Source organism: Ranitomeya variabilis, chromosome 3 (assembly GCF_051348905.1).
Source record: "Ranitomeya variabilis isolate aRanVar5 chromosome 3, aRanVar5.hap1, whole genome shotgun sequence".
Lineage (NCBI taxonomy): Eukaryota > Metazoa > Chordata > Amphibia > Anura > Dendrobatidae > Ranitomeya > Ranitomeya variabilis.
Genome location: NC_135234.1, coordinates 627,284,271 through 627,308,952, shown reverse-complemented (window position 1 = coordinate 627,308,952; position 24,682 = coordinate 627,284,271). Strand labels below are relative to the sequence as shown.

The 24,682-nt window shown below is 42.3% G+C and overlaps 1 protein-coding gene across 1 annotated transcript in view; it reads left to right on the top strand.

The window, feature by feature from the left end:
• Nucleotides 1-24,682, top strand: part of ARF3 (ARF GTPase 3) — a 103,505-nt gene that overhangs the window by 45,129 nt on the left and 33,694 nt on the right. The window contains exon 2 of the mRNA XM_077297475.1: nucleotides 8,267-8,476. Coding sequence (XP_077153590.1) covers nucleotides 8,329-8,476 — 148 coding nt within the window. The 5' untranslated portion in view covers nucleotides 8,267-8,328. The remainder of the gene's footprint in view (nucleotides 1-8,266; nucleotides 8,477-24,682) is intronic.

Sequence of the window (24,682 nt, the reverse complement as noted above, 5' to 3'; positions counted from 1 at the left end):
ACAGAGTCATGTGAGGTCTTGTTTTTTGCGGGACGAGTTGACGGTTTTATTGGTAACATTTTCGGACACGTGACCATTTTTTATCACTTTTTATTCCGATTTTTGTGAGGCAGAATAACCAAAAACCAGCTATTCATGAATTTCTTTTGGGAGAGGCGTTTATACCGTTCTGCGCTTGGTAAAATTGATAAAGCAGTTTTATTCGTCGGGTCAGTACGATTACAGCGATACCTCATTTATATCATTTTTTTATGTTTTGACGCTTTTATACGATAAAAACTATTTTATAGAAAAAATAATTATTTTGGCATCGCTTTATTCTGAGGACTATAACTTTTTTATTTTTTTGCTGATGATGCTGTATGGCGGCTCGTTTTTTGCGGGACAAGATGACGTTTTCAGCGGTAACATGGTTATTTATATCCGTCTTTTTGATCGCGTGTTATTCCACTTTTTGTTCGGCGGTATGATAATAAAGCGTTGTTTTTTGCCTCGTTTTTTTTTTTTTTTTCCCTACGGTGTTTACTGAAGGGGTTAACTAGTGGGCCAGTTTTATAGGTTGGGTCGTTACGGACGCGGCGATACTAAATATGTGTACTTTTATTGTTTTTGTTTGTTTTTTTTAGATAAAGAAATGTATTTATGGGAATAATATTTTTTTTTTTATTATTATTTATTTAGGAATTTTTTTTTTTTATTTTTTTTTTTACACATGTGGAAATTTTTTTTTTTACTTTGTCCCAGGGGGGGGACATCACAGATCGCAGATCTGACAGTGTGCACAGCACTCTATCAGATCCGCGATCATACTTTCATCGGAGCAGGCTGCAGCTTTCATCTGCAGCCTGCTCCGACCCGGAAGTGCTCCCTGCAGGACCCGGATACAGCCCCTCGGCCATTTTGGATCCGGGGCCTGCAGGGAGAAGACGTTCGGTACGAGGTGAGTACATCACCTTGTACCGATCGTCTCAGGGAAGCACGCAGGGAGCCCCCTCCCTGCGCGATGCTTCCCTGTACCGCCGGTACACCGCGATCATGTTTGATCGCGGTGTGCCGGGGGTTAATGTGCCGGGGGCGGTCCGTGACCGCTCCTGGCACATAGTGCCGGATGTCAGCTGCGATATGCAGTCGACACCCGGCCGCGATCGGCCGCGCTCCCCCCGTGAGCGCGGCCGATCGCGTATGACGTACTATCCCGTCACCGGGAATTAAGGCCCACCCCACCTCAACGGTATAGTACGTCATACGGGCTTAAGGGGTTAATCTTAAGCTTAATGTTTTATAAAAATTGTTTTTTTTTGCAACAGCTATTTCAGTTTCATATATCTAATAACTGTTGGACACAGTAATGTTTCTGCCTTGAAATGAGGTTTATTGTGCACTAACAGAAAATGTGCAATCTGCATTCAAACAAAATTTGACAGGTGCATAAGTATGGGCACCCTTATCATTTTCTTGTTTTAAATACTCCTACCTACTTTTTACTGACTTAGGGTATGTTTCCACGGTCAGGAAACGCTGCTTGTTTGACGCTGCGCAGAGCTGCAGCGTCAAACAAGCAGCGTCCAGATGTTCCAGCATAGTGGAGGGGATTTTCTGAAATCCCGTCTCCACTATGCGTGGAAACCCGCATGCGGCGGCCCTGCGACTACGGACATGCTGTGCGTCTTTTCAGATCGCAGCATGTCCGTACACCTTGCGGGGACGCAGCGTCCCCGCAAGGCATATCACAGGGCGCTATGGGAGAGAGCGATCATCCCGGATGTGAAGAGTTAACACATCTGGCATGATCGCGTCCCAGAAAGGGGGCGGGGCTTAGCGCCGAGCGGCTTCGCCGCTGCGGCGATACCGCCGGCCATCCTGACAGTGGAAACATACCCTTACTAATGCACTTTTTTTGGTTTTGTATCCTCATTGAGCTTTGAACTTCATAGCCAGGTGTATGCAATCATGAGAAAAGCTACTTAAAGTGGCCACTTGCAAGTTGTTCTCCTGTTTGAATCTCCTCTGATGAGTGGCATCATGAGCTCCTCAAAACAACTGTCAAATGATCTGAAAACAAAGATTATTCAACATAGCTGTTCAGGGGAAGGATACAAAAAGCTGTCTCAGAGATTTAACCTGTCAATTTCCACTGTGAGGAACATAGTAAGGAAATGGAAGAACACAGGTACAGTTCTTGTTAAGGCCAGAAGTGGCAGGCCAAGAAAACATCAGAAAGGCAGAGAAGAAGAATGGTGAGATCAGTCAAGGACAATCCTCAGACCACCTCCAGAGAGCTGCAGCATCAACTTGCTGCAGATGGTGTCACTGTGCATCGGTCAACTAATTTTTTTTAGGGGTTTGGTCACTTGATTTTACAGAAGAACAAATGCTTTGCCATCAATATCACAAGGCAAATACGTTTTGGTGTTATAAATGACACAGCTATTCTGCAAAATCTAGTGCTGATCTGAGCCGGCAACAGAGCACGCACTGTCATTCTACACATCGCCCAGACCCTAAAACGAGCGTAACTGAAGAGACTTTCCGGGAGGAGTTTGCGGCAGTAACTGCAGCCTCTGCCCCCTGATGATGCTTCATCTTAGTATCCCAGCATGCACTGGGATTCTCGAAGCATTATCAAAAAGGAAGTGTGTGTGTGTGGGGGGATAGCTGTTATTGTAGTTAGGGAAGGACATGGAATTCAAGTATATTAGAATATGGTGTACTCTGGCACTCAATAGATGGGGATTTAGGAGGGAAATTACTTTAAACTTCAGACCACTCCTTTTTTTAAAGGGAATCTGTCAGCAGGTTTTTGCTATGTAAACGGAGGACAGCATGAGATGGGGTTAAAACACAGATGTGCAGCTGGGTGATGTGTATTTAACCTGAAGCTTTGCTCACCTTGTGATAATATTGCTGTGACTAGCTGGCTGCCTGCTTGCAAATCCAACTCCACCCCTTCTGCAATAAGCAGTTTACTGTCTATATAGAGCCTGATGGGGGTGGGGCAGCTTTCTCAGATCAGCTGCTTTACTAAATCTAAAAACTCTGTGAGAACGGCTGCACCCATTTAACTCAAAGTGATACATCGTTGGATTGGATTAAGCTTCTCTTTGCCTACATCATGCTGCTGTCATATGAGATAGCAAAAGCCTGCTGACAGATTCCCTTTAAGGCCACAGTGCACATTAGACTAATGTTGTTAGAACCTGCCATTATCGACTGGTTAGATTGACTGTCCAATGTGTATAGAGGTACCAAACGCCTGATGGTCCAGAGAGATTGCGTAAGTATCACCTGCAGCCAGAGGCATCACTAGGAAAAGCAAAGTTTTAAAGGGATTCTGTTAATCCACGGAACGTACAGGGGTTGGACAAAATAATGGAAACACCTAACGTTTTGGCATCATAATCTTCAAACATGTGATAAACATGCAAACCGTGACATATGGTAATGTTTTGTAGTTGATTATTTGTGTTATGTGATATGTGTATGTAAATTAACTGTTTGTTTTGCATAATTGTAAGAACATTGATGAGAACCTGATACCAATGGCAGACCTCTCGGATTTTCAAAGAGGCCAAATTGTTGGTGCTCGTGTGGCAGGCGCTAGTGTAACAGAAAGTGCCCGAATGCTTGGCGTGTCAAGAGGTACTGTCTCCAAAGTAATGACTGCGCTTAAAAGAGAAGGAAAAACGTCCGCAGCAAAGCACAGGTCCGGCCGAAAGTCAAAGTTGACTGAGAGAGACCGTCGGACTCTAAAACGAATTGTGAGAGAGGATCGCAAGACCATGGCTCCGAAAATCACTGCTGAGCTCAATGAACACCTACAGAACCCAGTTTCCATGAAAACTGTTAGTCGGGAGCTGCACAAATCTGGATTCCACGGAAGAGCTACAATTAGAAAACCGCTACTCTCAATGACAAATGTTTCCAAGCGTTTAGAGTGGTGTAGAAACCTCCAGAATTGGTCCCTCGAGCAGTGGAAACATGTGATATTCTCAGACGAATCATCGTTTACCCTATTTCCGACCTACGGCCGAGTGTTTGTTTGGAGACAGCCAAAAGAAGCATTCCATCCAGACTGCCTTCTCCCAACCGTGAAACATGGTGGAGGTTCTGTGATGATCTGGGGTGCTATTTTGTGGAGATCCGCTGGGCCAATGATATCCCTTCATGGAAGAATTAACAGCCGAGATTATTTAGGCATTTTGGGCGACCAAGTGCATCCAATGGTTGAAGCACTGTTCCCAGAGGGGAACGCCATCTTTCAGGATGATAATGCACCAATTCATCCAGCTAGAATCGTTAAAGCATGGCACTAGGAACATTCTAATGAAGTTAAGCATCTCATCTGGCCCCCACAATCCACAGACCTCAATATTATTAAGGATTTATTGTCGATTTTAGTGATTCAAGTTAGACGTCGATTTCCGCCGCCATCGTCGCTCAAAGAACTGGAGTGTGTTTTAACTGCAGAATGGGCTTAAATTCCTTTGGAAACAATTCACACCTTGTATGAATCCATACCTCGGAGAATTGAGGCTGTAATCGCCGCAAAAGGTGGACCTACACCAGATTAAACTAACTTTTGTTGATGTTTCCAGGTGTTTCCATTATTTTGTCCAACCCCTGTATATGACCTATTAATATGGGCATACAGGTGATAGAAATGTAACACTAGTCCTACCTGTATGCCTCATATTCTCATTAGTGGTCTTATTGCTGAGAAATCTTATATTCTTTCTTTATGTAATGATTTCTTCCAGGCTCTGGAGCGTGCTGTGCATGGAGGAAATCCCTGCCTCCTGTCTTCATTGTAATGCTACCCCCCCATGCACGTCAGTTGTGGCGCTGGAATCCCGCACCTGCACCCTGCACTTCTTCAAAAATCCATACCTTTTCCTCCCTTCTATGGACACTGCAATCAGGGTTTTTTTGCAGCATTTTTTAATGTATAGAAAGCCTTATGTAAGTGCAAAAACGCATGCATCAGGTTTTGGTGCAAAGACCTGAAGGAAGTTTCATAATCATCGTTATTTTCTTAGGATAACTAAACTTTTATCAGCATGAAACAGACAACAAATATGCAGCAGAACCTGCTTTTTGTAAGCAGCTTCTTTACTGCCAAGAGAGCAGATTTTGCCTGCAGTAAAATACGCAGCTAAAACGCAACTTGTAACCTTAGGGTGGAGAAATTTGCTTGTAACAGCGTATTCTTCCTTTTGGATTCACTTTGCATTTTACCTGCTGAAGTGAGGGTTTGAAATCTGCAGTGAAAGTGAAATTACCATGGAGCAGATTTTAAAATCTGCTAGAAGGTCAATTTTGGTGAAGAAAAATAATACATCTGAATTAGATTTGTAAAATTGTATTCATATGGATCTCGGTCAGACAGATCTCACCCAGCCAAACCAGATCTCACACTTTGCACTGACGATGGGCATTATCCCGAAACACAGTGTCTGCAAATTGAGATTCTGGTTTTGGCTTTTATCCTAATAAGTCATGTGACAAGGCTCCTTTGAGGGTCAACATTGACTGTTAGGATTGCTACTTCCTATAGGAGGCACTAGAGTTCTAGCACTCTTCCTCTCTGAGGAGACAATTTGCTTATTTCCGTGAGGAGCATTGCAGTCTAAAACTCACCTCATCTCCGCATGCTTAACATGTCACTCTCTGCAAGGATCCACATGGATCATATTGTAATTCAATGTGGATTTTATTTGTACATATTTGCAGGTAAAATTCTCAATAATTCAAAATTATTTTTTTTTGACCACCTCACCCAATTACAGGCCATAGCAACTCTGCAATTAAGATAGCACAAGCCACTGAGCCCAGTGATGAGCTGTAGACAAGACATCACATATATACTGTGTGCAGAATTATTAGGCAAGTTGTATTTTAGAGGATTATTTTTATTATTGATCATAAATATCAAAGCTTAATATTTTTGGAAGTTGGAGTGGTTGTTTTTTTTTAGATTTGGCTATCTTAGGAGGATATCTGTTTGTGCAGGTAACTATTACTGTGCAGAATTATTAGGCAACTTAATAAAAACCAAATATATTCTCATCTCACTTGTTTATTTTCACCAGGTAAACCAATATTACTGCACAAAATTTAGAAATAAACATTTCTTACATGCAAAAGCAAAACCCCCAAAAATGAGTGACCAATATAGCCACCTTTCTTTATGATGGCACTCACCAGCCTTCCATCCATAGATTCTGTAAGTTGCTTGATCTGTTTACGATCAACATTGCGTGCAGCAGCCACCACAGCCTCCCAGACACTGTTCCGAGAGGTGGACTGTTTTCCCTCCCTGTAGATCTCACATTTTATGAGGAACCACAGGTTCTCTATGGGGTTCAGATCAGGTGAACAAGGGGGCCATGTCATTATTTTTTCTTCTTTGAGACCTTTACTGGCCAGCCACGCTGTGGAGTAGTTGGAGGCATGTGATGGAGCATTGTCCTGCATGAAAATCATATTTTTCTTTAACGATACCGACTTCTTCCTGTACCACTGCTTGAAGAAGATGACTTCCAGAAACTGGTAGTAGGTCTGGGAGTTGAGCTTCACTCCATCCTCAACCCGAAAAGGTCCCACAAGTTCATCTTTGATGATACCAGCCCATACCAGTACCCCACCTCCACCCTGCTGGCGTCTGAGTCGGAGTGGACCTCTCTGCCCTTTACTGATCCAGCCTCTGGCCCATCCATCTGGCCCATGAAGAGTCACTCTCATTTCATCAGTCTATAAAACCTTTGGAAAGTGAGTCTTAAGATATTTCTTGGCCCAGTCTTGACGTTTTATCTTATGTTTCTTGTTCGAAGGTGGTCGTTTTTCAGCCTTCCTTACCTTGGCCATGTCCCTGAGTATCGCACACCTTGTGCTTTTTGATACTCCAGTAACGTTGCAGCTCTGAAATATGGCAAAACTGGTGGCAAATGGCATCTTGGCAGCTTCACGCTTGATTTTCCTCAATTCATGGGCAGTTATTTTGCGCCTTTTTTGCCCAACACGCTTCTTGCGACCCTGTTGGCTATTTGCCATGAAACGCTTGATTGTTCGGTGATCACGCTTCAAAAGTTTGGCAATTTCAAGACTGCTGCATCCCTCTGCAAGACATCTCACAATTTTGGACTTTTCAGAGACGTCAAATCTCTCTTCTGACCCATTTTGCCAAAGGAAAGGAAGTTGCCTAATAATTAAGCACACCTTATATAGGGTTTTGATGTCACAAGACAAAACCCCTCCTCATTACAGAGATGCACATCACCTGATTTACTTAATTGGTAGTTGGCCTGAACAGCTTGGAGTAGGACAACATGCATACAAATTATCATGTGATCAAAATACAACTTGCCGAATAATTCTGCACACACTGTACAATTACCAGAGCAGTGGACCTGGGGAGGATCTGTACCTGTTTTATTTATATTATTTATATATAAATATATTTTTTTGTCTCAGCAAGCATAAATTTGTACAGAAAGTTGTAATGGCAAAATCCCTTCTAAAGGGAATCCTTTAGCATGGTTTTCCTACGTAATCCAAGAGCAACATTGTGTAGGGGTGAAGACCCTGATTCCAGTAATGTCAATTTTTAGGCTGTGTACTGCTTTTTTTTAATATAAAGTTAAGGTTTTATCGGCAGGAGGTTATCTAGGTGTCTCATTACTCCTAGTTTATTGCTCTACATACCACTGTCCCCACCATTGACTAGCAGCTTACTGCCTATGCACAGAGTAATTAGAAAGCTGCCAATCACAGGTGTGGGCGACGGTGTGCAAAGCAGAGAAGACAGTGATTGTATCAACATGACAGCAAGGAGACCAGTAAGTGATACATTGCTGGAATCACGGTCTCTGCATCTACGTTGTGCTGATCTCAATTCACATAGCTTAAATCTGGGGACAGATTGCCTTTAATATTCGTGGATGCCAATAATGTTGACCACAACGGTTTGTGTCAAGGAGCCCATGTTTAAAATATTTTTTAACCTCTTTGTGCCATGTAATTTAAAAAGCTCTTTTGTTTTTCTGTGTAAATGCTGTGTGCCCCAAAAATTCATATATATCAAAGCTGGGAAGGCTGGTGCAAGAACCGTCCTCCTTCCTCCACACTATTGCGTCAAAACCAAAGACTATTTCATGATGTAGCGCTGGGTAGACTTTTTCATTTTATGCAGCAGTCCATGTTTAGAGCATCTGATAAGCCGAATCTCATCTTATTGTTTCAGATTTATAGTCATGTGTTGTCATTTCAGGAAAGAGCACAAGCCACCTACAGTCTTTACCTGTTCAGATCTGTGATCCTGAGAGAAGAGCCATGGGAAACATTTTTGGAAATCTGCTCAAAAGTCTTATTGGGAAGAAGGAAATGCGAATACTTATGGTGGGACTTGATGCCGCTGGGAAGACCACCATATTATACAAGCTGAAACTTGGAGAGATCGTCACCACAATCCCAACTATAGGTAAAGTCACATGTAACGCTTTTGTGTGTTAATAACAAGTGAACAATCTTGTAATATAATGTCCCAAGTCTCTAAATCACATTTAGGATGAATAGAAGCTTTATGCCAAATCTGAACAACTGATTGCAATTCGTGCACGCAATGTCAGAAAAAGTGCCACAAAAATGGACATAATGCTCCTGAAGCGACTATAAAAACGTTGTGTGCACATAGCCAATGAATGGAATATTGCAGTGATAAAGTGTGAGGCAGGGTTTATGGTGTTGTATTGTTACAGAACCTTTCACTATTTTTTTTCATGTTGAACTGGACAAACAGTGCAAGTGTTGTTTATTATTATTGTTTTTTAATTTCTTCTGTTGCGGCGATATTAGCAATCAAAATATTTTGTACTCAATAAATGTAACACCCTATTGAACATAAAAAGGTTATGATGCAGTTTTCACTGGGAATGTGTACTTCTGCCTCCTGTATGATTCTGAGCAATCTTAAGCCGTCTACATCAGGGGTGTCAAACTGCATTCCTCGAGGGCCTCAAACCATGCGTGTTTTCAAGATTTCCTTCTCATTGCACAAGGTGCTGGAATCATTCTGTGCAGGTGATTAAATGATCACCTGTGCAATACAAGGAAATCCTGAAAACATGACCTGTTTGCAGCCCTTGAGGAATGCAATTTGACACCCCTGGTCTACATTACTCAGGAAAGGAAAGAAGAACACGCCCCACCAGCCAGAGAAGATTTCTCAGGGTGAGACTTATGATACAGCCCTGATCTCCTGGTCTTAACCTTCTGCATTAGTCAGTGTGGGGTGAGGCGAAGTGCAGCTGAGTCACATTGCACTGCTCCATCGACAAAAAATAAAAACATTAAGGGTCTCAGAAAATTATTGTTATTATATAGCATCATTGATTCCATGGTGCTGTACATGAGGGGTTACATACAAATTACAGATATCACTTAGTTGACAAACTTACAATGACAGACTGATACAGAGGGGCGAGGACCCTGCCCTTGCTTGCATTCTACAGGATGGTGGGGAAGGAGACAATACTAACATAATAAACTGGACAAGTTTGGTATCCCTATAATCATACTGTTCAACGTGTCCCACAAAAAAACAAGCCCTCTTACGTCTATGTAGATGACAAAATGAAAAAGTTATGGCTTTTGGAAAAAGCAAGGCTAAAATTAAAATGCAGAAAACTAAATGTTTCCTATGAAGCAAGCTCAAAGGGTAGCCTTTCCCATACCGAGCAGATAATGGGTGTGTGTCACAGTCAGGATCTGCTTTTTAGACTACGTTCACACGTTCCTTTTTTTCATCCTTTTTTTTTCAGGTCCTGTTTTGAAAAACCGCAGCTAAATTCAGCGCTGATTTTAGCTGCGGTTTTTCATCCTTTTTCTTCTGCGGATTCCACTGCGGGTTTCCAAATGCAGTTTCCTATTGGTGCTGCTGGAAACCCGCAGCGGAATCCGCAGAAAGAATTGACATGGTACTTCTTTTTTCTGCAGGCAAAACCGCTGCGGATTTGCCTGTGGAAAAAAGGATCGTCGGCACAGCGGGTCCTGTTTTCCATTGGGTTACATTGTACTGTAACCTACATGGAAAACTGCTGCGGATCCGCAGTGCAAATCCGCTGCGGATCCGCAGCAAAAACCGCACCGTGTGAACATAGCCTTACAGCTGCTGGTGGTGCAGAGCCTGTGACTGTTAACCTGTTAAATGCCACTCTCAGTCTGACAGTGTCATATACATCGCGCTGGTATGGGGGTGCCGCTCTGTGCCTGTGGGTTGCTATGGCAACACAAAGCTCCATTGAAGCACAGTTGGTGGTGGGCCTCAAAGGTGTATTATTAATAATAAGTTTTTAGTTTAAAATTTTTTTAAACTAAATGCTGCAGAGCCTGGCAATGCTGAGTATAGTTCAAGCGTTCAGACGATCGCAGGTTCTAGTACCCTGAGGAGACTTAACAAATGCAGGGGGAAAAAAAAAAAATTTTGCGCTAGACTAAACATTCACACACCACTTATACTTCCCCAATACAAAAAAAACAATACTTTTTTTTTTTTTTTTTACACATGCCGTATTTTTTTGGGGGGATTATAAGATGCACCCCAAATTTTTTAAATAAAATAGTGGTGCTTCTTATAATCCATGCGTCTTATTGCTTACCTGGGGTGGTGGCTGTGGTGAAGCGGGGTCCCAGGATCGCTGCTGCAGGAGGCAGGATTGGGGTGATGCAGCAGGCTGGGATGAGGGGGTGTTCCGATGTGCGGCACGCTGCTGCGTGGGTGTCCTGTCCTGCTGTTGCGGTCTCCGGTGTTGCGGGGCTCTGCCGACATATTTTTTTTTAAGGGGATATCCTGGGAAAGTAAAAAAAATAAAAAATCGGTCACCTCACTTTGCCGATGTAAACTGCGGCCACCGCTATTTGGGGCTTATCTACAGCATTCTGTAATGCTGCAGCTAAGCCCCCGATGTAACCTGAAAGAAAAGAACAACAAGTTAGATTATACTCACCCATGGGCGGTCCCGGTTCGGGTGCGAAGGGCATGGCAGGCCTGGGTCCGGCGACTCCCATCTTCATGCGATGACGTCCTCTTCCTTGCTTCTGTCGCGGCCCCGGCGCAGGTGTAATTCTCTGCCCTGTTGAGGGCAGAGCAAAGTACTGCAGTGCGCAGGTGCTGGGCCTCTCTGACCTTTCCCGGCACCTGCGCACTGCAGTACTTTGCTCTGCCCTCAACAAGGCAGAGAATTACGCCTGCGCCAGAGCCGCGACAGAAGCAAGGAAGAGCACGTCATTGCATGAAGATGGGAGTCGCCAGACCTGGACCTACGATGCCCATCGGACCCGGACCGCCCCTGGGTGAGTATAATCTAACTTGTTTTTCTTATCTTTCAGGTTACATCGGGAGCTTATCTACAGCATTACAGAATGCTGTAGATAAGCCCCTAATGGCGGTGGCTGAAGATTGTAGCGGCAAAATGAGGTGACAGATTCCCTTTAAATAAAAAAATAAATAAATAAAAAAAGCTATGTAGTTGCTTAATAGAGACATCTACATGTCTGTTGTACCTGGCATCGGTCATTGACCACTCCTGCCAGAGATTCAGCTGCTCCCTGTCAACAGAGCAGCAGTTTCTCTTCTTGTTAACAATGCGGGACTGCTGGTGTCATGCCGGCTGTTAATCAGCATGACACAAGTAGTCCCGTACTGTCAACAAAAAGAGAAACTGCCGCTCTGTAGACTTGACATCAGCGGAATTCTGTAACCGCTATTTGCTGCCAGAGAATGGCACCAGGCACAACAAGTAGGTAGGTAACAACTACCTGCCTGCTTAGTGCTTGGTCACTTTTTTTTTTTTTTAGTACCGGATATCCCTTTAAAGGGAATTTGTAAGTAGAATCAACCCTCCCAAGCCGTCTATGTGGACATGTAGGTCATAGGAAGCTGAATACAATGGTTTATATCTGCGATCCAATGTCTTATTCCAGAGAAATCCATGTTTCTCTTAGGGTATGTGTCCACGTTCAGGCTTGCTTCAGGCTTTGGTCAGGATTTTATGCAAGTAAAATCCTGACCAAAACTGCACCTGAGATCACTGGCAGGTCACCTGCGGTGTACCTGCGTGTTTTGCTCATTGTAGCAACATGCTGCGTTTTGAAAAAATGCACCGCGCATGCGTTTTCGCGGCAAAAACGCATGCGTTTTTTAACGCATAGTGGAGTTGGGATTTCATGAAATCCCCTCCACTATGCTGTAACATCTGGACGCTGCGTTTTTGACGCTGCGGAAAAATGCAGCGTCAAAAACGCAGCGTTTCCTGAACGTGGAAACATACCCTTACTATGTGTAAATGAACTGTTCATGAATATGGGTCAGACACAGGTCTGTATAAGAATCTGCCTCATGAACTCTTTTTAATTAAAGGGGGTATGAGCAGTGTGAGACATGTACACTGAACTTTGTCTCCTTACAAGCACATTTGCTGCAGCTCTCACAGCTCTGCTGTATTAAAACGCTGGCTGCCTCTGAGATGGAAGCTTAAGCTGTGACCGTTATAATCACACCTAGCTCTGCAGTGAAATCAGGAGAGCTCACTCTGGTAACCACACCTTTCATATAAAATAATCCTTTTAGGCAGATTCTCATGCAGATCTGTGTCAGTCCCATAGCCTGGAACAGCTCATTTACATGTAAGAAAAACATGATTTTCTCTCAGATCTTGATTAGTATTTATTCAGCTTACTATGACCTGCATGCACATATACTGTAGATAAGCCTAATGACAGATGCTCTTAAACTTTTTTTTGTTTGTTTTAAACTGTTTTTTTTAATTTTTTTTTTATTATTGATTAATTTTAAGGTCAAAGACCGTGACTATATGTCAAGGAACAATAAGGGGAGCTGTCAAACGGGAAAAGAGAGGATGTGATGAGGGAGGATGCCCAACGGGGAGTAAAGTTCTATTTGTTACATGAAATTTATATAACGCCGACCTTTTTTAGAAAACACCAGTGATTGTCTTACCGCTGTCTCTAACATCATGTCCTCCCTCTATCTGAAACTGAACCTGTCAAAAACTGAACTCCTCGTGTTCTCTCCCTCTACTAACCTACCTTTGCCTGACATTGCCATCTTCGTGTGCGGTTCCACCATTACTCCAAAGCAACATGCCCGCCGCCTTGGGGTCCTACTTGATTCCGAGCTTTCATTCACCACCCACATCCGATCACTGGCTCGCTCTTCTTATCTGCATCTCAAAAATATTTCTAGAATTCGCCCTTTTCTTACTTTAGACTCTGCAAAAACTCTTACTGTCTCACTTATTCATTCCTGTCTGGACTATTGTAACTCTCTACTAATCGGCCTCCCTCTTACCAAACTCTCCCCGCTCCAATCTGTCCTGAATGCTGCTGCCAGGATCATATTCCTCACCAACCGTTACACCGATGCCTCTACCTTGTGCCAGTCATTACATTGGCTACCCATCCACTCCAGAATCCAGTACAAAACTACTACCCTCATCCACAAAGCACTTCATGGCTCAGCACCACCCTACATCTCCTCTCTGGTCTCAGTCTACCACCCTACCCGTGCCCTCCGCTCCACTAATGACCTCAGGTTAGCATCCTCAATAATCAGAACCTCCCACTCCCGTTTCCCAGACTTTACACGTGCTGCGCCGATTCTTTGGAATGCACTGCCCAGGTTAATACGATTAATCCCCAATCCCCACAGTTTTAAGCGTGCCCTAAAAACTAATTTGTTCAGATTGGTCTACCACCTCAACGCATTAACCTAACTATCCCTTTGTGGCCCATTTAAAAAAACAAACAAACAAACAAAAAAACTTAAACCATAATCGGGTTCCTCGCATCATGTTCTCACACACTTTATACAGTTAATAGACTTCTGTGTCTGTACTGCTACATACTTAGGCAGTTAACTGGTTCATGCAGCTTTACATGAACACCTGAGCCTTACACTACGGCTGGTCCGAACAACGAAAGCAATTGTTACCATCCACCTCTCGTGTCTCCCCTTTTCCTCATAGTTTGTAAGCTTGCGAGCAGGGCCCTCACTCCTCTTGGTATCTGTTTTGAACTGTGATTTCTGTTATACTGTAATGTGTATTGTCTGTACAAGTCCTCTCTATAATTTGTAAAGCGCTGCGGAATATGTTGGCGCTATATAAATAAAAATTATCATTATTTATTGAGAACTTGAGAAAAATTGGGGTTAGTAGAAGCCTGTAGATGCAGTGGTCGTGTGGCGGAGGGAGTATGGCTGCTGTAGTCTTCTCAGGGTGACTGAATTTATGTACCTTATCCGTCAATATAGGTGATTAGTTTCTCCTTGATCATATAACTAAAAATTTGCCTTTTAACTTCTGAGAAGTCTAGTCTCGTTTTTTTGCAAGCTGATGCAATAGTTTTTTGTTTTTTTTAACCGCTAGAAATATAAAGTACAGTCATATGAAAAAGTTTGGGCACCCCTATTAGTCTTAAGCTTAATGTTTTATAAAAATTGTTTTTTTTGCAACAGCTATTTCAGTTTCATATATCTAATAACTGTTGGACACAGTAATGTTTCTGCCTTGAAATGAGGTTTATTGTACTAACAGAAAATGTGCAACCTGCATTCAAACAAAATTTGACAGGTGCATAAGTATGGGCACCCTTATCATTTTCTTGTTTTAAATACTCCTACCTACTTTTTACTGACTTACTAAAGCACTTTTTTTGGTTTTGTAACCTCATTGAGCTTTGAACTTCATAGCTACGTGTATGCAATCATGAGAAAAGCTACTTAAAGTGGCCACTTGCAAGTTGTTCTCCTGTTTGAATCTCCTCTGAAGAGTGGCATCATGGGCTCCTCAAAACAACTGTCAAATGATCTGAAAACAAAGATTATTCAACATAGTTGTTCAGGGGAAGGATACAAAAAGCTGTCTCAGAGATTTAACCTGTCAATTTCCACTGTGAGGAACATAGTAAGGAAATGGAAGAACACAGGTACAGTTATTGTTAAGGCCAGAAGTGGCAGGCCAAGAAAAACATCAGAAAGGCAGAGAAGAAGAATGGTGAGATCAGTCAAGGACAATCCTCAGACCATCTCCAGAGAGCTGCAGCATCAACTTGCTGCAGATGGTGTCACTGTGCATCGGTCAACTATACAACGCACTGTGTTTTTTTGCCGCCATGCATAACGCCTTTTTGTATTACCAAACAACTCAATCTTGGTTTCATCAGTCCACAGGACCTTCTTCCAAAAAGAAATTGGCTTCTCCAAATGTGCTTTTGCATACCTCAGCCGACTGTGTTTGTGGCGTGCTTGCAGAAACGGCTTCTTTCGTATCACTCTCCCATACAGCTTCTCCTTGTGCAAAGTGCGTTGTATAGTTGACCGATGCACAGTGACACCATCTGCAGCAAGTTGATGCTGCAGATCTCTGGAGGTGGCTTGAGGATTGTCCTTGACTGATCTCACCATTCTTCTTCTCTGCCTTTCTGATGTTTTTCTTGGTCTGCCACTTCTGGCCTTAACAAGAACTGTACCTGTGTTTTTCCATTTCCTTACTATGTTCCTCACAGTGGAAATTGACAGGTTAAACCTCTGAGACAGCTTTTTGTATCCTTCCCCTGAACAACTATGTTGAATAATCTTTGTTTTCAGATCATTTGACAGTTGTTTTGAGGAGCCCATGATGCCACTCTTCAGAGGAGATTCAAACAGGAGAACAACTTGCAAGTGGCCACTTTAAGTAGCTTTTCTCATGATTGCATACACCTAGCTATGAAGTTCAAAGCTCAATGAGGTTACAAAACCAAAAAAAGTGCTTTAGTAAGTCAGTAAAAAGTAGGTAGGAGTATTTAAAACAAGAAAATGATAAGGGTGCCCATACTTATGCACCTGTCAAATTTTGTTTGAATGCAGATTGCACATTTTCTGTTAGTACAATAAACCTCATTTCAAGGCAGAAACATTAATGTGTCCAACAGTTATTAGATATATGAAACTGAAATAGCTGTTGCAAAAAAAACAATTTTTATAAAACATTAAGCTTAAGATTAATAGGGGTGCCCAAACTTTTTCATATGACTGTAGATAAGGGTTTGGGATGTTGTGGAAGCTTTTATTTAGTAAAGCCTCCCAGACCTTTTTCTTTAGGTTATGTACTGATATGTGACTGAAAGAATGAAGAAATATACCCTAATCCAGACCTACAGTACATGATTTGGGGCAGAGCCAACATATGTTATGGTACATTTTGCCTGTGGATTGGTAGCCTCTTAAGCATCGGGATGATTTGTTAGAAACAGCCGTAGCAACTCGTAGCTGCAGTCAGAAGCTATCTCGCTATAGCTTTATCATTTATTTCTATCATCAAAGTGTTGAGTAAACTACTTGTGATGGAGGACCAGACTTAAGTCTGAATCCAATAACGTAGCACCAATATTTGATTCCCAACGGGTGGTGTAGGTGAGATTACATCTGTGTCTGGAATGGTTTAAATGAAAATGGAGGATTGAGATGGTTGCTGGGGCATGATGGGTTTTGGTGACATCTCTGTTCAAATGAGGGTAAAGGTGGGGTTGTATTCCTTAATAGCAAAGTAATAAAGTGTTTGAGCTATAGGTAACAAAATGCCTAAAAACCTTTTTAGAGGGAAGATTACATTTTTCTTGGATAGCTGGAAATAGGATGATGCCACCTTCATTAAGTAGGTGGTGAAATCTGGCGATCCATGCACGGAAAGTTAGGATGGACTTCGTACCTGAAGTAAATTGAATGTTACCCCACAAGGGTGCTTAAGGTAAAACTGAATCATTAAGGGCAAACGAGTATTTTAATAACTTCAAGATTTTGAGTGAGTGGAACGTTAGTGTTTGAAACAAGTTTTGGGGTTTGTGGAGCCATAGATAGTGTCAAGGATCAGTGGATGGCACGGTGGGGCCACCAGGGAAAGCCAAAAAGGTGGTTCAAAGGGTGCATGATATGTTTATTGAGCCAGTTAAGCTGCTTGATAATATTTTGCCATATTAGGTTCCCCTGGGCCACCTTTTAGGCGCTGACAGTACTCCCTGTACTCAAGGGAGGCCATCTCTCCAAACAAAAGAATTAATCAATTGTTAGGTTGTTTTACGGTACTGACATGGAATGGCAGCCGTGAGAACTCAGAATAGGTAAAGTAATATGCGGAGCACTGTCAGTTTGAGGGTGTGTGTGTGCGGACTATCCAGGAAAGCTGACATTTGCCCCCATTTGAATTAGCAAACGGAATTTACGCAGCATTTAAGGGTAGTTTGCTGCCAATGGGGATTCAAGGTTAGTGGCCAATTTCACGCCAAGGTGATTGAGTTGACTGGTGTGGGCCACTGGAAAGTCTTGTTTAATTACATTATAGCGGTGGGAAGAGAGAAGTTCAGGGCTTAAGGTTATGATTGACCTCTAGATCGCCCATTAGTTCAATATTAGAAATCATCCATAAAGCAAGGAAGTTAGAGCAAAATGTCATCTGTGAACAGAAGGAGTTTATGGGAGACTGACTCTATTTCTATGTGTTGGAGTTTTAATTAAGACAACTACCGTACTTCAAGTCAAGGGTTCAATAGTAAGAAGAATAGAGGGGAATAGGGCAGCCTCTCTTGATGGAAAAGGAATCTGAGGAAAAGCCTCTATGTCATACTTGAGCAGTAGGGTGGCTTTATAAGGCTTTGAGTTTTTACTCCTCTGGTTATAGGTATATTGACTAATTCACTACTGTATAGCTTGTTTGCTAATGACTACAGTATACTTGTGCAACTTGGGCAAAGATAATGGGCTTTTTTTTTTAATATATACAAATGTTTCCTTTTTTTTTTTTTATTGAAATCCGTATACAATGACAAATGGTGAATTACACTTTCTACTCTTTCTGCTTCTGTATAATCCAGAAGACTCACCTGTGTATATTGTATATCTCCAAAACAAAATGTAAAACTGATGCGATCTGATCTATGATGAGGCTATATTCTGGATCTGTTATACAGGGCTTTAGATTTGCTTTGCTGAAACTGGACAAAAAAAAAAAAAAAATTAAAAAAATTACCATAATCAAGCAAGGGATAAAGTTCTGGTTTTTTGGGGGACCTAAAATGTTTGTAAGCAGCAGCCCCTTAACTTGTCACTTCTATAGTGAAATCGTTGCCCACTTTATTTTACCGAATGTGTTGGCGATGTGATATTGTGACGTTTTGTGGATGGGAGAACTGTCTGTGGTGAAGGCGGCACTAACAAGGAGAACCTGTAATACTTGCTTACTACATTTTGTGGCGCTTACTAATAAATATTACAGGTTCACCTTGTTCTCCAGCATGTAGATTCAAGTGTGGCCTACAAAACTCCTCCAGTTTTGATAAACTGCCAAAATTATATATAAGAAAGCTATAATATAAACCTATATATTCCCTATCTCCATAATGTTTTAACACCTGCACTTACTCCAAAGATAGGCAAATACTGAACAAAAACCATTGCGCTGAGCAACTCCAAGGACTGCTCATGTGGATGCTAAATTAACAAGCAACCAATATTTTATCTACAGGGAAAAGTGAGGTGGTGTTAATCAGTTGCGGACGTTCATTCAGTTAACCACCGCTAGCAGCTTACCTTAAATAACATGTACAGCCCAAATGAAAGAAACCACTCTGTGCAAGGACTGCCACAAATATCGTCAACTAAACCAAACCGTTTATAAAAAATTAATAATAAGGTATATAATTATATAGTGATAATGCATTAGAAAAACTTAACCTGTTTTGGTATGAATGAAAGCAATATCACGAGTGTGTGCCGATGCACTGGACACATTGATTGCGCACACTAAACAAAACTGTTCATTTATCCATCAACATGATGGTAAGCAAATGGCAAAATATCAGGCACAAGAGCAATGAAAAATGTCTGTTATTGTAACTCACTGCCTTGGTGTACAGTACAGAATCAGCTGTGTTGGGAGCATTGGTCACAGATGTGCGGTGAAGTATTGAGGGAGTCCTGTGCATGCACTGCCAAGACGCACCCCAATTGTGCCCCCAAATTTGGGGAAAAAAGTGTGACTTAAGATCCGAAAATAACCAATAGATCTATAAAATAATATACAGTATATATATATAATACAGTACAGACCTAAAGTTTGGACACACCTTCTCATTCAAAGATTTTTCTGTATTTTCATGACTATGAAAATTGTGCATTCACACTGAAGGCATCAAAACTATGAATTAACACATGTGGAATTATATACTTAACAAAAAAGTGTGAAACAGCTGAAATTATGTCTTATATTCTAGGTTCTTCAAAGTAGCCACCTTTTGCTTTGATGACTGCTTTGCACACTCTTGGCATTCTCTTGATGAGCTTCAAGAGGTAGTCACCGGAAATGGTTTTCACTTCACAGGTGTGCCCTGTCAGGTTTAATAAGTGAGATTTCTTGCCTTATAATTGGTGTTGGGACCATCAGTTGTGTTGTGCAGAAGTCTGGTGGATACACAGCTGATAGTCCTACTGAATAGACTGTTAGAATTTGTATTATGGCAAGAAAAAAGCAGCTAAGTAAAGAAAAACGAGTGGCCATCATTACTTTAAGAATAGAAGGTCAGTCGGTCCGAAAAATTGGGAAAACTTTGATAGTGTCCCCGAGTGCAGTGGCAAAAACCATCAAACACTACAAAGAAACTGGCTCACATGAGGACCGCACCAGGAAAGGAAGACCAAGAGTCACCTTTCCTTCTGAGTATAAGTTTATCCGAGTCACCAGCCTCAGAAATCGCAGGTTAACAGCAGCTCAGATTAGAGACCAGGTCAATACCACACAGAGCTCTAGCAGCAGACACATCTCTACAACAACTGTTAAGAGGAGACTTTGTGCAGCAGGCCTTCATGGTAAAATAGCTGCTAGGAAACCACTGCTAAGGGCAGGCAACAAGCAGAAGAGACTTGTTTGGGCTAAAGAACACAAGGAATGGACATTAGACCAGTGGAAATCTGTGCTTTGGTCTGATGAGTCCAAATATGAGATCTTTGGTTCTAACCACTGTGTCTTTGTGCGACGCAGAAAAGGTGAACGGATGGACTCTACATGCCTGGTTCCCACCGTGAAGCATGGAGGAGGTGTGATGGTGTGGGGGTGCTTTGCTGGTGACACTGTTGGGGATTTATTCAAAATTGAAGGCATACTGAACCAGCATAGCTACCACAGCATCTTGCAGCGGCATGCTATTCTATCCAGTTTGCGTTTGGTTGGACCATCATTTATTTTTCAACAGGACAATGACCCCAAACATACCTCCAGGCTGTGTAAGGGCTATTTGACCAAGAAGGAGAGTGATGGGGTGCTACGCCAGATGACCTGGCCTCCACAGTGATCAGACCTGAACCCAATCGAGATGGTTTGGGGTGAGCTGAACCGCAGAGTGAAGGCAAAAGGGCCAACAAGTGCTAAGCATCTCTGGGAACTTCTTCAAGATTGTTGGAAGACCATTCCCGGTGACTACCTCTTGAAGCTCATCAAGAGAATGCCAAGAGTGTGCAAAGCAGTCATCAAAGCAAAAGGTGGCTACTTTGAAGGACCTACTGTAGAATATAAGACATAATTTCAGTTGTTTCACACTTTTTTGTTAAGTATATAATTCCACATGTGTTAATTGATAGTTTTGATGCCTTCAGTGTCAATTTACAATTTTCATAGTAATGAAAATACAGAAAAATCTTTAAATGAGAAGGTGTGTCCAAACTTTTGGTCTGTACTGTGTATATATGTATATATTATATGTTTGGCAACAATAAGGTAGCAGGAGTTTTGAGGTGGCTCACTGGTTTTACTCATCATAAGATGTTTCTTGTGTAGCACATTGGCAATGAGACGTCTTTCTATAGACCATTAGTTGAACAAGCTGGTACCGTATTTGTTTTCATTAAGTGGCAGTATTGCTTTCTAATTGCTGATAGATTTCGGCTGGTGTCATGACTTTCCATGGCTTTTTGCACCTCTTTCTTGATGTGTTCAATACTTTTTTTCACTGTGTTATTTCTCATTATTACACATAATTGAACTTCATTTGTGGACAATATGATTTATTTTCCTGTGTGGATTGGATGGGTTGTTACTGACATCTGGTGAGAATTTAATGTCAATAGAATCTTTAAAAACATATTTACTTCGAAAATTGGTGGCGTCCTCTGCTTATTCCACTAGCTGTATGTGTGTATATATATTTATATATAGTAATATATGTGTATAAATATTACTATATAATTTATAGTAAACAAAAAGGGAAGCAGCACAAAAAGATGTAAAAAAAAAAAAAAAAAAAAAAAAAGGACTTTAATTCCCTGCGGCGTGGCAATGTTTCGGATAAAACAAATCCTTTCTCAAGATATAGATATATATATATATATATATATATATATATATATATATATATATATATATATATATATATATATATATATATATATATATATATATATATATATATATATATATATATATATATATATATATATATACCGTATTTTCCGGCGTATAAGACGACTTTTTAACCCCCGAAAATCTTCTTAAAAGTCGGGGGTCGTCTTATACGCCGGGAATCGTCGTGTACGCCGGTGTATATGGTGGGTGGGGAGGGGGAGTGATCCTGATGACGAGGGGGCGTCTCACAGGAAAGTGAGTAATCCCCATTACCTTATCCTAGCGGTGCAGCGTGGGGGTGTCAGTGCTGGGAGCGGCGGCAGCTGCTGTGTTCTGGTGCGGCGGCTCCTCTTCTGTGTGGGGCCTCTGTGCTGTGAGGTGGCGGCGGCGGCGGATCTTTATCCAGTTGGGGCTCCTCCGGCATCTCCTTAGCCCTGGAGGCCCCGCCGCAACTCCATCGGTGCAATGTGGTGGCCTCCGGGAAAATGGCCGCTGCTCAGATTCAGATCTCGTGTCCCGAGATTTCGGGACGAGATCTGAATCTGAGCAGCGGCCATTTTCCCGGAGGCCACCGCATCGCACCTATTGAGCTGCCTCCGGGAAAATGGCCGCTGCATTGCACCGATGGAGTTGCGGCGGGGCCTCCAGGGCTAAGGAGATGCCGGAGGAGCCCCAACTGGATAAAGATATGCCGCCGCCACCGCCACCGCACAGCACAGAGGCCCCACACAGAAGAGGAGCCGCCGCACCAGAGCACAGCAACCGCCGCACCAGAGCACAGCAGCCGCCGCCGCCGCCACTCCCAGCACTGAGACCCCCACGCTGCACCGCTACGATAAGGTAATGGGGGATACTCACTTTCCTGTGAGACGCCCCCTCGGCATCAGGATCACTCCCCCCCCCCCCCAAAAGGCACATATTCACCGGCCCTATAAGACGACATAGGGTGTATAAGAAGACCCCCGACTTTTAAGAAGATTTTATATTTTAACTGGTAAAGTTGGGGGGTCGTCTTATACGCCCAGTCGTCTTATACGCCGGAAAATACGGTATATATATATATATATATATATATATATATATATATATATATATATATATATATATATATATATATAATCTGTTATCAAAACTGGAGTCTTGTATACCAAGCTTGAATTTACATGCTTAACTAATATGCACCAAATTTATTAAAAGCTACATGCCTCTTTATAAATATGGTTAATCTTTAGCTGCCCCTGTGCCAGAAAATAGAATCTAAAGAATGTATGAGCTAGTGTAGTTTTCAGTTACAATGAATGCCAGTATTCTGGCATATATTATTATTGTTGTTGTTGATGATGATGATGATGATGATGATGATGATGATGATGATGATGATGATGATGATGATGATGATGATGATGATGATAATATTATTAATATTATTATTATTATTATTATTACGCCATTTATTCCATAGCGCTTTACATGTGAGGAGGGGTACACATAATAAAAAAACAAGTACAGTAATCTTACACAATACAAGTCACGTGAATCACAAAGGCGTCCTAAACTACAAAAAATATTGGTACTTCTCTAGACATATACAACCAAAGCAGCAACACTTCCGGGGGCATCCCACGGAAGAAGCAGAGGGCGAAACGCACGTTGGGGCGCCGGAGGAGGGCATTCACTAGACTGGCACGGCTTGGGTAAGGTGTTGGGTGGATTATCATGCATGGACGGGCTTTTTCCAGGATATTACCTTGGCTTTCACACTGGGACTCAACGGCTTATGGTTTTTGATATGCCGTTTGGCACTCACTATACCTTTTTATGATAGGTGTCCTATGGTTGTGATTAAAGGTACCGTCACACTCAGCAACTTTGGAACGAGAACGATCCGTGACGTTGCAGTGCCCTGGATAGCGATCTCGTTGTGTTTGACACGCAGCAGCGATCTGGATCCCGCTGTGCCATCGCTGGTCGGAGCTAGAAGTCCAGAACTTTATTTCGTCGTCAGGTCGGCGTGTATCGTCATGTTTGACATCAAAAGCAACGACACTAACTGTCACGATATGGTATGAAATATCATAAGTTAGTTTTCTTGCTAGCATGCGGGGGCTAAAACCCCCCCCTCTCTCTGGTTCTCTTTCCTTCCCTGTGTTTCTATCTGTCTGTGTAGAAGAGCTTGCCTTGTGGGGGAGTTTTATTGACGAAAGGTATTTACGACTAGCATAGCTGCAAGAGAAATTTGTGTTAGCAGGAACTGTTAGAGAAACTTCTAGAACGCATGGAAGGTCTTTGTTCTGTTTTTGGAAGATATTATGCAAACCGTTTAAGTTACGAACACCAAAATATATCGTCATAATCGCACTCGGAGGATCTACGCATCACTCTAATCACAGGCTTGTAGCTCCATCTGGTACAGAGGTAGGGATTTCTCTGTCAGTGTGCGTGACAAATAGGACATATTTGATCTCATCGGAATGCCCACGATACTATGAGATGAACGATGGGTATGGTGCGATTATTTTATGTTCTGTAGCGAAGTTACGGGCATCAGATATATTTAATGCCCAGTTAGTGAAACCGAAGAGGTAGGAGGAGTTGGAAAACCAGGCCCTTTCTGTGAGGTCACAGACTGTAGGTTTTAAGTGCTGGCAGGCATCCAAGAGAGCAGAGTTGTGAGTTTTTACCTGAAGCGACCAGACTGCGAGTGCCAATGCACTGGGATAGATGGAAAGCTCCTAGCCTGTTGCCTGCAATGCAATGATCTGAGAAATGTGAGTGTTATCTTTTCTTCATTTAATCCTTTTATTTTTATAATTACCTTGTACATATTTACAATTGTCTCATTTGTAACATCTTTGTAAAATATTTTTATAAACACTGCCTAAAAATCATTTATGGGGTATATTATTTAATACTAGTTCGTTCTTCCTGCCCTAAACCGTACCCTGTCTCTGAAGGGAATTACGCTACTGTTTTTTTGGGGTTTGCTCCAGACCCGTTCAATTGGAGCTGGTGGCAGCGACCGTGTGCCGGCTTTTGGGGGTCCCTGTAGCGACTGCAGCTTGATAATTATTGTTCCTGCCTGAGTGGGAGTAGTTATCGCGTCGCTGCAGTGCACCCAATAGCCAGTACATAGCAGGCAGCGTTTCTGGCGACTAATCACCCTAGGTGCGGTACCTAATCTGACCTGAGAGAAAGGGGGGCGCCAGAGAGCTGCAAGGTTTAAGTGGAACTGCAAGCGGGAT